The following is a 14,692-nucleotide window of genomic DNA, read 5'->3' as shown; positions in this document are numbered from 1 at the left end:
GAGAGAGAGAGAGAGAGAGAGAGAGAGAGAGAGAGAGAGAGCTGAGGTAAACATTAAGTGACTGAGCTTCTGGAACACCGTCACACTCCAGCTGCTGATCTGTTTGTGTCCTAATGCCTCACACTTCCCTCATTTCCCCTTCCCTTCCCTTCCTCTTCATCTCCTCCATCCCCTTCATCCCTTCATCCAGCCATCCATCTACCCATCTAGCAATCCCTGGGAGGCATGCGGCGTCGAGGAAATACAGAGACAAGGAAGCGAGGAGAGGCGCATACATACTAAAGAACCACTTACCTTCTTTGGGCCTCTACATCTCTCAATCACCTCAAGCAGGCCTCCTCTCTGGTCTCCTCCCTCCCTCTCCCACTGCCTGCCTCTCTGCCTCCCCCCAAGATAGTGCTAGTAATGTGAGGTTAACACAGAGGCAGCGCTCCCATTATTGAGTGAATTTAGCACCTCGGACAGCGCTCTACAATCTTTATTGCTTTGCTGACCCTCTCGTCATGTCTCGGCTGTGCTCGACAGCTTCCACGTGTGTGTGGCAGCGTGTGTGCGCGTGTGTGTGCGTTTGATATGAGGTCTGATTGAAAGGCAGTGTGTCACGGAACAGAGAGCACACATGCTCCGGGGCTTGTTCGCAGCGAGGGATACACTCAGGAGAGTATAACGCACAGCATGTGTGTGTGTGTGTGTGTGTATGTGTGTGTGTGTGTGTGTGTGCGTGGAGGAGAAAGGAGCGAAAGAAAGAAGGTTGGGAGGAAAGAGGAAAGGAGAAGGGGGGAGGGCTGCAATTTTCTGGTTGTCGCACCTCCAGCATATATCCTGGCCCCGGCACATTAACTTTTAAAAAGGGTTTTGTAGGGCTGTAGGTGTCTACATCACGCACRCACACACATATAACGACTGCCTGGAGTCACACGCTCGCACACTCGGGGAGTGGGGGGGGAATAGAGAAGGAGGAAATGAGCGCGGAGAAGCGGTAACACTGCGTTAGGATAAATGTTTGATGTGGGAAATTTCACTCGGCGGTTTTCACCTGAGCAATGATGTTCTACATTTATCACACAAAGTGGATGCGGGGCCCATTCACTCGGATCATTACCGGGGGTTAATACAGGCCAGGAGACGGGCGTGTTCCCGCCGACGAGCYGGGTTGTGGAGCCGTCAGCCCTGATGATATGTTGTGTTAAATGAAATTGATGCGTGATCATGCGCGGCGGAGTCCTGATCCATCAGTGACAAAAGGGAGGGAGAAGATGCAGAAGATGGTTGACTGATAGAGAGCTATAGGCTCATGTTTTATTCACAGATAACAGTTTCTTCCCCCTGCGCTCCGAAACTGCCCAGCTGGTAACAAAGTGCTGCGATAGGCCCATTTCTCTTCCTCTCCCTCCCTCTGTTGGCCTCTTTCCTCCCTCGCTCCCTCTGTTCTGCATTCACAGCATAATGTAAGAAGTGAAACGTAATAAAAGTGACTGAACTCTTTGAGCTGTTCTGCCCATGATCAATCCCTTTCCTCTCTCTCTCTCTCTGTGTGTGTGCTTGATTGTAGGAGGTAATTTTAAAGAGAGCAGCGGACCTGGTGGAGGCCCTATACGGGATGCCTCACAATAACCAGGTAAACACRCACTCACATGCACAAAAAAAACATCTTTTTCAACCAGCATCCCTATCTCCTGCTTGATAGGATTATGTTGTGGCTCAGRCCACTAAGCATCAAAGGCGGTGTCTCCGCTGGCCCCGCTGTGCTCACAAAGTCTGAAACTCGCAAGCGTTCGCATGGGAATATGCCAATGCTTTTATCAGCTCATGGGTGAAAAGGGAGAAGTTCAATGAAAATTAACTATAGAAGGGAGAGATTAATAGGAGTGGAGAAGAGAAGGAAAGGTTGCGTGGAGGAAGAACGTAAGGAATGCTCACAAAAAAAATGTCTTATGTATCCATCCCTCCTTTTTTCTGTTCTTAGTCTTTGTTTTTACAGTTTTACCAAACAAGTAATGCAATGCTGTCTCTTCCCACGTATGCAGGACCTTGGTAATTTGAAGCTCTTGTTCCTGGTTAGGCTTTTAGAGAAGCACAACCGTTCTAGTTCAGAAAGCTATTGTGTTAAAACAAACAAAAGTTAACCATTGAGTAATGACAAAAATACACACATATTTACAGAATTAACAAAAATGTGACAAAGMGACAAACAAGAATAAATGTTAGTGTTTGCAAATGTGTCTTTGTTTAGTCATTGTTTCATTTTAAAAACAAAACTTTAAAGTCATTAAGCGTTTTTTATTGTTGTTGGCAAACTCTTCTAAATCTGTGCCTCCTAACAAAAGGAGGATTGTCTAAATAAAGTGTTGTWAGCTTCGCTAGTTTACAGCTCCCAWTGACTGCGCCCCTTGTTGTTGCTCTAGGGCGGTTGACTTGGAAAATATATTTAATACGTTAATTTTCTAATAGAACAAGGCCAATAATGCATTTAAAAATGTACTTTTTTAAATAAAAAGTATATAAGACCATTATGAACTCAATAAAGGAATGCGTACCATCCAACGCTTTGCATGCTAAAGTTTTTAAACAAAGATCTCATCAATCTTGTTGTTGCTTAAAATGTGTGTTGTGGGTGACTCTTTACTACCACAATAAATTTTAGAAAATCAAAAAGTCATACCCATTTTGTGTTTACTAGGTTTGGTCAGCTGTGACAGCCTTCTTCAATAGGATTGACCACAATGGAAATGAATGAAACTCTCAGAAAGTAACTCTTGTAAATCCTATTCAAGTACATAATACAAAAAAATGGGTATAACTCKGCCTTTTTGCAGTTTTTGAGCTAATATGTATTGTGGCAGTAGTTAAGAGTCGCCCTCATCACACATTGTAAGCAATAACAAGATTGATGAAATCTTTGTTCACAAACCTTTGCATTCAAAGCAGATGATACGCATTTGTTTATTGTTTCTTTCTGAGAGTTTCATTTATTTCCATCCATAAGATATTTTGCTAACAACAGCCAGACAAATGAACCCACCCAGACACATGCCCACASGATTGCCCACCTTTCACCGCAGCAGGTGGTAACTATCAAAGTTAACAGATTTTCAGTGCTTTGCAGTGAYGCTATGTATTGATTATTTTTCTCTGCAAAATATTCAAAGCTTGTTTGCATAAAAGTATCACAGGTTTTGAGACGGAATTAATTACTTGTCCCTAAACAATCACACACCAGGAAATGGTTGAAAGAGGTTTTGCAGGCAGATATAACTGGGCAGCCTTTACAATAAAAACATTATTTCATAAAAACAAATGTTTTTTTAATACTAAAATCTTTTTACTTCAAATTTGAGTTGGAAATCTAAAGCAGTAAACAAATAGTTCAACTTTTAGATTTCTTATAGATGACTAATGGAAATGAAATAAGTACACACTTTGCATGTAAGTTTAAAACACAATTAATTTAAGCTTGAGAAATTTGAGAATTAGATGTCATTAATTAAAAGGTGTGGGTTGGTTATGTTAAAACTCTTTTACACTCACTTGGTTTAAGTTATGTCTGGGAAGCACACAGCGTTGGTAACTATGATGCTTTATTAATCTGCCTTTACAGAGATATGCAAGTGCAACATGGTACAAAACAACCAACAAATACAATACTATTCAAAGTATAAATGTATGTTTAACCCAAAACAAAAAAATATAGCAAAAAGTTATTGCTTCAAATATGTTCATCTTATAGCCTTTAAAGGTGGCCGCTGGTCTCATACACTAATGAGCATTTGTGTTTATACTGTAATCATGATCTTGAAATAAAAGTGCTTGAAGATWAAAACCACTTTATATTTTTACTGCAATCTTTATAATGAAATACTTCTTTTTACATRATGTAWTGAAAAATARTAATCTTTTAATGTTGGTTTGTAATACAGAAAAAAGCTTGCTTGATTGGAGCATACTGTTACGAAGCTTTTTAAAGTTAGGAAAACTTATATTTCATTTATGTTAATATGAATATTATGTAAATAAGCATCAATGCAAATATGTTTTTGTGCTTGTGCCCTTAAATGAAATGCACTATTTGTTGTGGAACTATATTCCTGTGAGACCATCAGAGAAAAGACTTCCTTAACCTTTCTGAAACGCTAATGTTTGGCCAGCTTACTCACTCCGAGCTGTGTTCTGGTCTTTGCAGCTACTGTATAAAAACAGAATCATATGCATAAAATAAATACTGGACATCTTTGCAATGTTCAATTGGTCAATTTATTTATTAATGTACGGGGRAAATAGCAATGGTCCAAATATGGAGCCTTGTGGTACACCTATGTTGCAATTTACAGGAATCAATGTAAGATTTGGGAAGTTTACATACACAGTAACTTGAGTGAAGCCCTGGGATTCTGCTACCCATCTCAGTTCTGTTGGTAACCACAGGTTTGCTTGTTGGTTCTTTCTGTTTACCAGGAGATGATTCTGAAGCGAGCAGCAGACATCGCAGAGGCCCTCTACACAACAGTGCCACGAGGGCACAACCAGCTAGCCAGTCTTGGCAGCGGCTCCGTCCACGCCGGCATGATGGCCGTAAACTCTTTCACCGGGTCGGAGGTGGCGCAAACAGCCAATCAGGGTGAGCAAGGGCAACACGGAGCCGTTAAAGTTTACAACCGCGGGAAAAGTGACAGTGATTAAATTTTTCTTTTTGTGATGGGCGGTAAAAAACGAGTGGAGACTTTATTTCTCATGTGGGAAATACAGAGACGGTGATTTAGAAGCGGGTGGGGGGGTGGACAAACAGGAAAGTCTGAGAGAGAAAAAAAAGTMAAGCAAAGCAGGACAGGAAGAGGGAAGATGGTGGCGGCGAGAACTGGGGAATACTTGAAAGGAAGAAAGAGCGGCTGTGAAAGAGTGAAGAATGGAGAAAAAGAGAGGCATGGATGGAGTACGATGGAGAAAAATGAGTGGGTCCTCGGGGTGTGTATATCAGACTGGGGTCGGCCCCTGTCTGACAGAGAGAGATGTGGGTGCAGTCAGTGGTGATTCATCACACGTATCAGGGGAACAAGAGGAGAGTGGATGGACCAGCTTCTGGATGTGTCTCAATAATTCCAATGAGCTCGCTCTGCCCTTCATCTTCATCTGGAAACATCTGCAGATATGAGGAAAACAAGCGAGGTCAGCCGCTTATCTCATAAGCTGTAGCTTAATGGGAAGATGAGAACGGGGTGAATGGATGCTAATTATAGATGAGTGGTGTGGTGAAGGAAAAAAAGAACAGAAATAAAAAGATTGTTGCACTAGAAAAKAAAATTCCTGATGTTCAAATCCAGCTATTGTTCTCTTTTTTTTTTAACTGAGAAGTGTTTTTATCGTCATCTTTACCATATAGCCTCGTGTTCACTTTCTTTTTGAGGGGTCCATTGTTGTCAGGAATACTGGCTTTGTTCTTTAAAATGTTCCCTGAAGCTGCAGAGGCATTTTAGTGTTAATTGCCTTGTCAATGWATCTAAATTTGGCGAGGAGCCAGCAGGGTCAAAGGCTCCTTGTTTCAGTTGTTGGATCTCCTAATTCTTCCACTCCTCTGTTCATTGCTTTCTCGCTTTGCCATATGTTGTGTAAGATTTTTGAATTTTTTTTTTGGCTCAAATCGCTGCACCCACCAGTCTTTTATGAAATAGAGAACTTGGCAGCTCTGCATGAAATCTTTCTTGTTTTTTTTATCAGTCTTTTTCTTCTTCCTTCGGCTTTGACCTCTTAACACAAGTTTTTCTTCTTCTCCCCCTTTTTTTATCTCCCCTTCCTCGTCTGTAGGTTTCAGTAGGAGTACAAGCAGTGTGTCTCCTCATGGCTATGTCCCCAGCTCCACTCCCCAGCAGAGCAGCTACAGCTCTGTCTCCTCTAGCATGAATGGCTACGCTAACTCTGGCATGGCAACCCTGGGCACCTCACCCAACTTCCTCAACGGATCTGCAGGCAACTCGCCCTATGCTAGTGAGTAAATAACCATACCGATGAGCAATAAAATCAAGGCAAATGGTGCAAAAAGAACAAAAAAAAATGCTTGAATCAGGTCATTTGAAAGAAAACAGTCAGTTTTGTCGAGAGAAGGAGAGGTGGGATCAAGAAAGACTCTCCTGGGTTGCAGTTTTAGCTGGCTCATCTGTTTCTTTAAGAACAGAATCAAACGCAAATCCTCCCTTTATTGGCCGAGGGAGCAGATCACCTAGCGGCCCCTCTCCTTTGAAGCGCACACACATGCACACACACCAGCACGGCGGTGCGCACACGTTCACYCTCTACATTAAAGACCCTTGATTAAATCAATAAACTAATTGCTAGAGAAGCAATTCCATTTCAGCTCTTTGATTCCTGAGTGTTAACAAGTATTTTAACAGGCTCCTCGGCCCCACACAGACACTTTCAATCAATGGCCCCTCGGCCTGCCTTTGTAGGTCCAATTTTCATTAATTGATTAGTTAGGCCCCTTCATAAATGGATTATGACTTTATTGCAAGGATTTGTCAGGAAGAGCCATAAAAGCTAAGTGTTGGATAATAACAACAATAAAAGCAGACGCAGATATCAGAGGGCAGGTGAAATACGACTCAGCTGATTGTAAAATCACTGAAGGGGAAAATGCTCTTAGTGTAACAGCAGACAAAAAGACCGACCTGAGAGAGATGGATGGATGGGATGGAGTCAGTGGGAGACAGGATTTAGGTTGTGTGGATGTTATTGTGTCAGTTAGGAACACATGATTTCTGTAGCCACAGTAAATCTCACTAAGATGCTGTGTCTAAAGCCTTCAGAGCAGGGTTGGGCATAATCGTATCGTGTGCAATTAATCACCAGAAAAACATTAATCGGTTATTTTTTGGCACTTGACGATTAATACAATTAATGCCACCAGGTAGACTGACTGGATATTTCCCCGGTCAGTCCGCTCGGAGCTCCTCTCCGCTTCAACTATGACAAACATTTAAAAAAGTTCTGTAATTTATCTATCAACACAATTTAAAAATTGATGTACAGCCTGGAGTCTGTAATTTTGACACAATTTGGAACAGATTTTTATGAAGAACAAACCTTTCCCACTAAATTGGTCGTGTGACCAGGACATAAGGGTGTCCAAGGGATTAATCGTCAAATTAATCGTTATTGGCCAAATACCACAATTAATCGTGATTAATTTTTTTGCCAATATTGCCCAACCCTACTTCAGAGTAGTCTCAGAAACCTTTCACTGAAGTTCCAGAAGCTTTGTGGGTGCTAGTGTCTGCGTTGTGCGCCTACAATTCATCAAGCGCAGCAACAAAACACACCTGAGATACCAATCTTTTATAACGACACAGTGCCAGAGAAGCGCAGATGTATCACGCACCTGCTGCTTTATGACAAATTGCTGACGTCAGTTTTTTTGATAACAATTAAACAACAGCTCTGTTTTTTTAGACAGTTTTTTTCCCGGTGTTAGTGTAAAACTTATTTCATTATTTCTGTCTTGAATTTGCTATCTAGTCACTAAAATGTGAAAATTTGCCATGAATTCCAGAAACATATTAGGCCAGGAAGTTTTAAAAATAATGAAAACAGGTGCAGAGGCAAATGTAATAAATGCTACGACTGATCCAAAGAGTTAGCCSTGCGGAGTAAAAAAAAGTAATATTTGTTTTCTAATGAAATATGGGACAAATGACTCTTGGAGTTCTTCAGGACAAAGTGTTAAAACCATGCTGCTGCGTCACTGTTTCTAAAACACTTGGTCTTTCCTGTCCGCCCTCCAAAAATACAGTTTTTAAATCACCAAAAACTTTGAAAATGGGAAGTGAAAATGTTATTTTTTATTAATACCCGTCTTTATGTGACAAAGTGACAAACCCTAAAGAACATGGTTGTTAATAAATGGAACACAATTTTAAGAATCAAGTTTGTGAACCATATTGCTCTAACATATTCGAACAAATGAGCAGAAGTGTAACTTAAATACAAATAYTTTGTTACTTTACTKAAGCAGAAATGTTAGTTATTTACTGGAATAATTGTTTTTCAGCCAACTTTCTACTTCTACTCCTTACAGTTTAAAAATAGTCTTGTCACTCCCATTTTATTTTGGGTTTCAATTCGGCTTGTTATTGTTCAGAAAAGGTTTAAAAAGCTATCCAGATGTATCGCTCCCCCCAGATGGAGTGAATTTAAATGAGGTTGGATGAGAAGTATGAGCGGACTGCTCGGTAGTTGTGAAAATATTAATTTAATGTTTAAAGAAAAAAAGTAAATTTGAATGATTAAACTCTGTATAACCTGGTTCTTCTTTTTTCCCCTTTTCAAAATAAAAGTATGTAACTATTCACTTTATTCTTATTATCTTATTATTTTGATAATAAGGTAAATGTTGAACACTGGAGAGGTAGTGAGGAGTGGGGGCCTCAGCTTGGCTTGGACGTAAAAAAAAAAGGTGGGGCTTTGAGGAAAATAGGTTGGGAATACCTTTTGATACTTTAGTATAGTAAATGTCAAATACTTTAAGACTTTTACTCAAGTTATATTCCTAAAGGGGACTTTAACTTTTACCAAAGTAACTTTATGGTAAGATATTATAAGAATATTTCCTGTTGGTTAACCAAAATCGTGACAAAACCACATAAATATTGTATCGATAAAAATGTGAAGAGAATAGACCACAAAACCCCAGATCTGGTTCTGAGCGAAGCTTCATTGCTTACGGCTGAAGCAGGCAGAACAGCGCTGTCCAAAACTGGAAGTTCTGGTCTATATATACAGGGATCTTCAGTGCCTGGTGCGCCCCCTGCAGACACTCTGAACAGCAATGCTCACCTAATGTTTTTATTAACGGTTTATTATGTGTTGTCAAGGTGTTTCTGTAACTAAACCTATTTTAATCAAGACATAACAATAGATTATAAAAGTCAAGCCTTAAAAAGGAAAACTAAGAAAATGATGTGGTGCTTTTAAATCAGTGTCTAATAAAGTGTGACCAATAAATTCCTTCAATATTTTCACTCATGTATCACTTTGAGGTACTTTATACAAGACAGCCAGTGAGTGTATGTATCCCTCTCAGTGTTTTCTGTATTGACTGTTCAAACCACAAACTCTTATTGATGAGGAAGAACAATTCAAAGAAAAGTGAGTTCAATTTCTGTAGAAGTTTAGGAGATGTGTAACCTCCGACTGCCATGAAATCTATTTAATTAGACTTTGAAAAAAAAAACGTAACAGGTGTTGCACGTTATAACCAACACCGTCTCTTGTTTTCAGGTATAACACAAACGTTTATAAAATAAGTCTGAGTCAGTTGATCTGAGTACAACATTCTYATCCCTCCTGCCATCATCCATTGACCAGTCCCTTTCTGTTCGTCCCGTTTGCCTGTCCTCTGCCCTCGGCCTTCTCTCTAACCCGCTTTCTGTCCTCGTCTCTCCTCCCCGGACCCCCCCGTCTCCCCCAACATTTGCTCCTAACTTAAACGCCCCTTTCCTGGCCCGTTTCTCTCCTCCCAGTCGTCCCGTCCAGCCCGACCATGGCGTCCTCCACCAGCCTGCCCTCCAACTGCAGCAGCTCCTCCGGCATCTTCTCCTTCTCTCCAGCCAACATGGTCTCGGCCGCCGTCAAACAGAAGAGCGCCTTCGCCCCCGTCGTCCGACCTCAGAACTCCCCTCCGCCCACGTGCACCAGCGCTAACGCAAACAGCCTGCAAGGTAAACTGAGAAGCGCGCGCTTCAGTTGTTACTATTTAATACTGGTGGAGGCTCAAATTGAAAGTTTTAACTCTATAAATGATATTTATTCTGAATTGTTCCTTTGAAGCTTTGACTTTGCCTCTCTTATGTTTCTGACTTTTACTCACAATTCTTTCTCTATTCTGCCCTTTTCTTCCTTCTACCTTTCTTGAAACCCTCCCCTCCCTGACGTAGACCAGTCTTTTGTGGACTCTAGCAAGTACTCATCAGCCAGCTCTCTGCAGGGCCTGGCCTTCTCCTGAAGTACGTTATCCTCCTATTTTATGTTTTACTCTCATGTTTTGCTCTCTTTGCACGTCACGTTATCACAGAATGCTCTTTTTTTTTTACCACCTGTTTTTTTAAAGGGGCAATATCATGTAAAATCAACTTTTTTGAGTTTTACATTATGTTATAATGTTATACTCTCATAAAAAACATGCCCAAAGCCTTGCTTTGACTCATTCATGCATGTTTGAGAAATCCTGCAGCGTTTTTAGGAAGCCATGCTGAGGAGCAAAACGACAGGTGGGGACCAGAAACGCCCCTGGGACGTGTCTTTAAGCYGAACTTCCTCATGGCAGAGCATTCCCCCTCCCACTTCCCCACACACCCCGCCCATGACTCCTGTAGGCTCTTGGGTGAAAGTGAAAGTGAAACTTAAACGGTCTGGGGAGCTCCTAACATTAGTTTTAACTCAGTGAAGCTCTTTCAGATTAAAAATACCTTTGAGGAAATGTCATGAAAAGCGCACACACACACCACCCATGACTCCTGCAGGCTCTCGGGTGAAAGTGAAACCTAACTGTCTGCTGAGCTCTCAACATTAGTTCTCACTCAGTGAAGCTCTTTCAGATTAAAAATACCTTTGAGGAAATGTATTTTCAGAGTCAAGTAAACTGCATCTTGGCGACCCCCCACCACCACCACCACCATCCCATCCCGCACTGAAATGGGCAAAATGGAAGCGGAAGGTGGTTCTTAAAGAGACAGAGGCCAATTTCAAGGCGTTTAGAAGAGGAAGTGATGAGAAGATAAGTTTATTTTCTATTTAAACATAAAAACAGCATTTTAATAACAGCTAAAGGTGGCATAGATACTTTATTATGGTATAGTATTTAAATATATGCCTGAGAAACACATAATATTGCCCCTTTAAATGGATTTTGTCGTCACTCTTGACTTGCCACAGAGACTGCACGCCACACCATATGTGCTCTACTTCCTGTTTTCACTTCCTGTTTCCTGCCCCGGCGGGTGTCTCTGTCGGGAGGGTGGGAGTTGCGTCGCAACGGGTCACTCTGTTCTCCCGTTGCCAATAAATGCAGCGCGAGGGCCACTCTTCTAGGCAGGATGTCGTATAGTGTTCAGACGCTTCAAAACCAGAGCGAGATGATGGATGGGAGTCTTTATCAGAGCCCCAAAGCTAAGCACTTCCTCCCTTCCCCCTGGCAGCGTTGATGAGCGCTGACCACCGTGACCCAGAGGCCAACGGCCACCGTGCACTGCTAACACACACACACACACACACACACACACACACACACACACACACACACACACCGCTCTCTGTTAATCCCAACAAGCCACAGACTCTTAGGGAAAAACCAGGGAATTAGTGGATTGAAGAGAGAAATCAATAAGAAGCCAATATGTTATATGGAAAATTTCTCCATGTGATGACTTCAGTGCAAAAACTGGGAGTTGGGGGGTGGGTGGGGGTGGGGGTGGTCTTGTCAGGAGGTTAACACGTAGGAGCTGGGAAGGCAGAGCACGATAYGCGAGCGTGGAAATGCGACTCGAGCTGACAGGCCCAAGGTTTCCATTTCCATTTTCGAGCATTGAGTGTAATTTCATCGCCTCTGTCATCGCACGCCACTTTCATGTTCAAATTACTGTCAATAACGCGGGACTGGCTTATGCGCCGGAGCTGCTAACAATTAACACTGGCAGCTCTTGCATGAAGCTGCTCAGAGGGCCTGTGAATAGCTGAACAATGTTGTCGATGTACGCCAAGTTAGCGGCGCAGCCGAGAAGAAGGAGAGTGGGGAAAAAAAGAGAAATGTTTTCATTATTGCGGGGCCCTCGGAATGAAGAGATAATGAGGGAAAGTGTTTCGCCAGATGCTTGAGTACATTTTTTTTTCTTTTCCTCCCCTCATGTGACTGTTTTGATGACAGATGAAACCCAGCAATCACATGACTGACCTTTGTGTTTTCTTTTTTCCTTTCTTTCCTTATTCCTGAAAATCCCATTCACCTCCTCCTCCCCACCCCACCACCACCCCGTTCTTCTTTCCCACAAAGCAGCGATCCCCGCGATGATTGTTCCACCCATGTAGAGGATGTGGGAAGCTGGAAGTTTTGGGGGGATGTTGAGAGGAGGGGGGGAGAAAAAGAATCACAGCAGCGGCGTCTGGCGAGTCTCTGTTATGCTCCGGAGCTTAACTGAAGGAAGTCAAGATAAGACGCAGGACTCTGTTAAACTCAGGCCTTTCCAGTGGGATTTCATCTGAAGGAGGGAGAAGATAAAGGAGGACAATTTGAGCCTTTGTGATGTTTTCTTTCTTTTTTTTTTCCTCAATTGGTTGAATTAGTGTAGCTTCTCTAACACCGTGTTGGATGGAGTGTAAAGACACTGATAGTTTGCCCACAGTGTGACACTGACCTCATGAAAAAATAAATAAAGCATTTATTTATCTTTACGTTGACGACTATAAGCTTTGCGTTCTGGAGCCCCGCCCCCTCACCCAACCCGTACAGTTCAGTTTTGGTTCAGACGTGAAACCACATGCCGCGAGAACGCCAGGAAACTCATAAAAGAACAAAAAAAAAGAAAACACCCTCAATTTTTTGCTGCTAATTTCCCCACAAACCTTTCAAAAAAAGAAATCAATAAATGAAACTAAATAAACCCTGTGCTGCTTCAGCATCGGAAACAAATGCCTTTTCCTTGACCCCTGTCTCGTTTGAACTGTTTGAATTTTAATTCAAAAGAGGAAAACTGTGAGGACTGAGCTGTTTGCAATATCTGCTTGTCGTGTGAAGACAAAAAGGTGTAAGTTTTAGCCAAAATTTGAACTTTTTGTTTGAGATCTGAGCAACAACTTGAAAAGCCAGAGGATGTGTGTGCGCGTCCAGCCAGCACTGTACTGAAGAAGCCTATCTTAGAATAAATGCGTGATATATGTGATATATTTTTGTATATATAAAAAGTTGAGACTTTTTTTTTCCATTTGGCATCAATTTTCTTTTTTTTTTTTTCCTTTTTTTTTTTTGCAATAGCTATAGTTTGAAATGTAAACATTATACAGTAACGTCTTAAGGCAGCTTCTCAGCACAGACGATAGATTTACTTCATGTTGTCGGTATCTCATCTGCTAAACGTGACAAACATGGATTTGGATACAAAAAGGGGAGTCGTGTAAAATATCCTATAAATAATGTATTTATCCCTCATGTGTACATTGACTCTCACCCCCCGTTTAGTTGTGTTGTGTACGTTTCTTACAGTAACTGAACATACTTCAGTGCTTTTCTTATGTATTGTCGTCTCTCACTATTTAAATGTGGCAGTTCAACTTTTTTTCTAGTTTTTACTTCTTTCTTTTTTGCCATTATTTGTTGATTCAAAAACATGCCATTGTCTATTTTTGTATTATTTGTAAGTTAATAAAAAAGTCAGTTTTCTTTTTTTTTTTTTCTTATAAAATGTTTATTGTATGGCAAAAAGTAGCATCTTTACAGAGTATTTGGTTGAGGTAGATTTTTTAAGAATATAAACACATTAATATATATACTGTAAATCTATATCTTTTTTTGTTTGTTTGTTTGAGGCTTTTAGATGGAAACTGTTCTTGAACTGATAATATGCATGGGTTCTCCTCCTGAGTGACTTTGTATGTGTGTGTGTGCGTGTGTGTGGAAACCAAGAGATGCAAAGAATTGCTCTGTTTTCTTTCTTCTTTCTTTTTTTGTGTGTGTGTTCCTCTTTTTTCCACCCCTCTTTGTTCTTTATTTTATGTTATTTATGCCTGCTTACATTACAGTATCTATATACTCTTTCTTTTTGTTTTTGTCACTGTAATCTTTACCAGCAGTCTAGATGCCTTAACAATGCAAACCCATTCTCCATTCAATCATGTTGTACAGTTTTCTACCCCTTCACCACAATTGTCTATTGCCACAGAGGAATTCACGAGAAACTTGGGGACAAAGCACAAACCCGCTCTGTTTGGTGCTGAAGCCAGACTAGAACACAAAGAGCCATAAATTCAACAATCTCACACACACACACACACACGCCCCCCTCGAATGTGCTAAATGTTACAGCGACGGCACGCTTTGAAAGGCGGGCATAGCGGGCCGAGTCCACAAGGCTTTTTAACTGCACATTAGTGTTGAAAGAAACACGTTTTTTAACAGCCTTTTTTTTAATAATGAGATGATTTCAACAGCATGATGGGAATATTTCCTCAAACCAGTGGATGGAAACAGCTTCACATCACCTAATTGTAGTTTAGAGGAGGAAAACAAACACTTGTCGCAACACAATTTTAATCTCACACACGTCGACTCCTGTATCTGACAGCTGATTACCCCCCGACCCACACACACACACACACACACACACAAACACACACACACAGTCCTGCTCTCTTTACATTAGCTGCTGGACAATGCAGGCTCATTACAAACAACAAACATGTGAAGGAAGCATTAAAAAGCAGCTTCTTGGCCCATCAACCATTTCTCTAGTCTTTTTTTTCTTTGTGTCTTCAAGCTGTTGCTGGACAGAGAATAGGGCTTCTCTCTCTCTGCTTTGCTTTCTTTTTTCTTTTTTTTTCCAGGGCCTGGTTTTGTTAAGCGGGTATAAAAAGGGATCGTTTTTAACGGCGGCGCCTGCTGACTGACAAGTGTTTTTCAGACACTTGCGTTCCCGTGGCGGTCTGAGCCGGGGGGTGGGGG

The 14,692-nt window shown here is 41.4% G+C and overlaps 1 protein-coding gene across 4 annotated transcripts in view; it reads left to right on the top strand.

Annotated features, from left to right (window-relative positions):
- The window catches only part of LOC106521921 (transcription factor COE1), a gene marked incomplete at its 5' end in the record, with an annotated part of 15,450 nt that extends 979 nt beyond the window's left edge, over nucleotides 1-14,471 (top strand). The window contains 6 exon segments of one of the 4 annotated variants that reach the window (XM_014014692.1): nucleotides 1,553-1,618; nucleotides 4,453-4,615; nucleotides 5,797-5,976; nucleotides 9,507-9,704; nucleotides 9,921-9,989; nucleotides 12,035-14,471. In XM_014014692.1, the coding sequence (XP_013870146.1) occupies nucleotides 1,553-1,618; nucleotides 4,453-4,615; nucleotides 5,797-5,976; nucleotides 9,507-9,704; nucleotides 9,921-9,988 (675 nt within the window). 4 annotated transcript variants of the gene reach the window in all.
- Between the last annotated feature and the right edge of the window lie 221 nt (nucleotides 14,472-14,692).

Source organism: Austrofundulus limnaeus, unplaced genomic scaffold (genome assembly GCF_001266775.1).
Source record: "Austrofundulus limnaeus strain Quisiro unplaced genomic scaffold, Austrofundulus_limnaeus-1.0 Scaffold118, whole genome shotgun sequence".
Lineage (NCBI taxonomy): Eukaryota > Metazoa > Chordata > Actinopteri > Cyprinodontiformes > Rivulidae > Austrofundulus > Austrofundulus limnaeus.
Note: the sequence above shows the minus strand (reverse complement) of the source record. Positions and strands in the feature narration are given on the sequence as shown.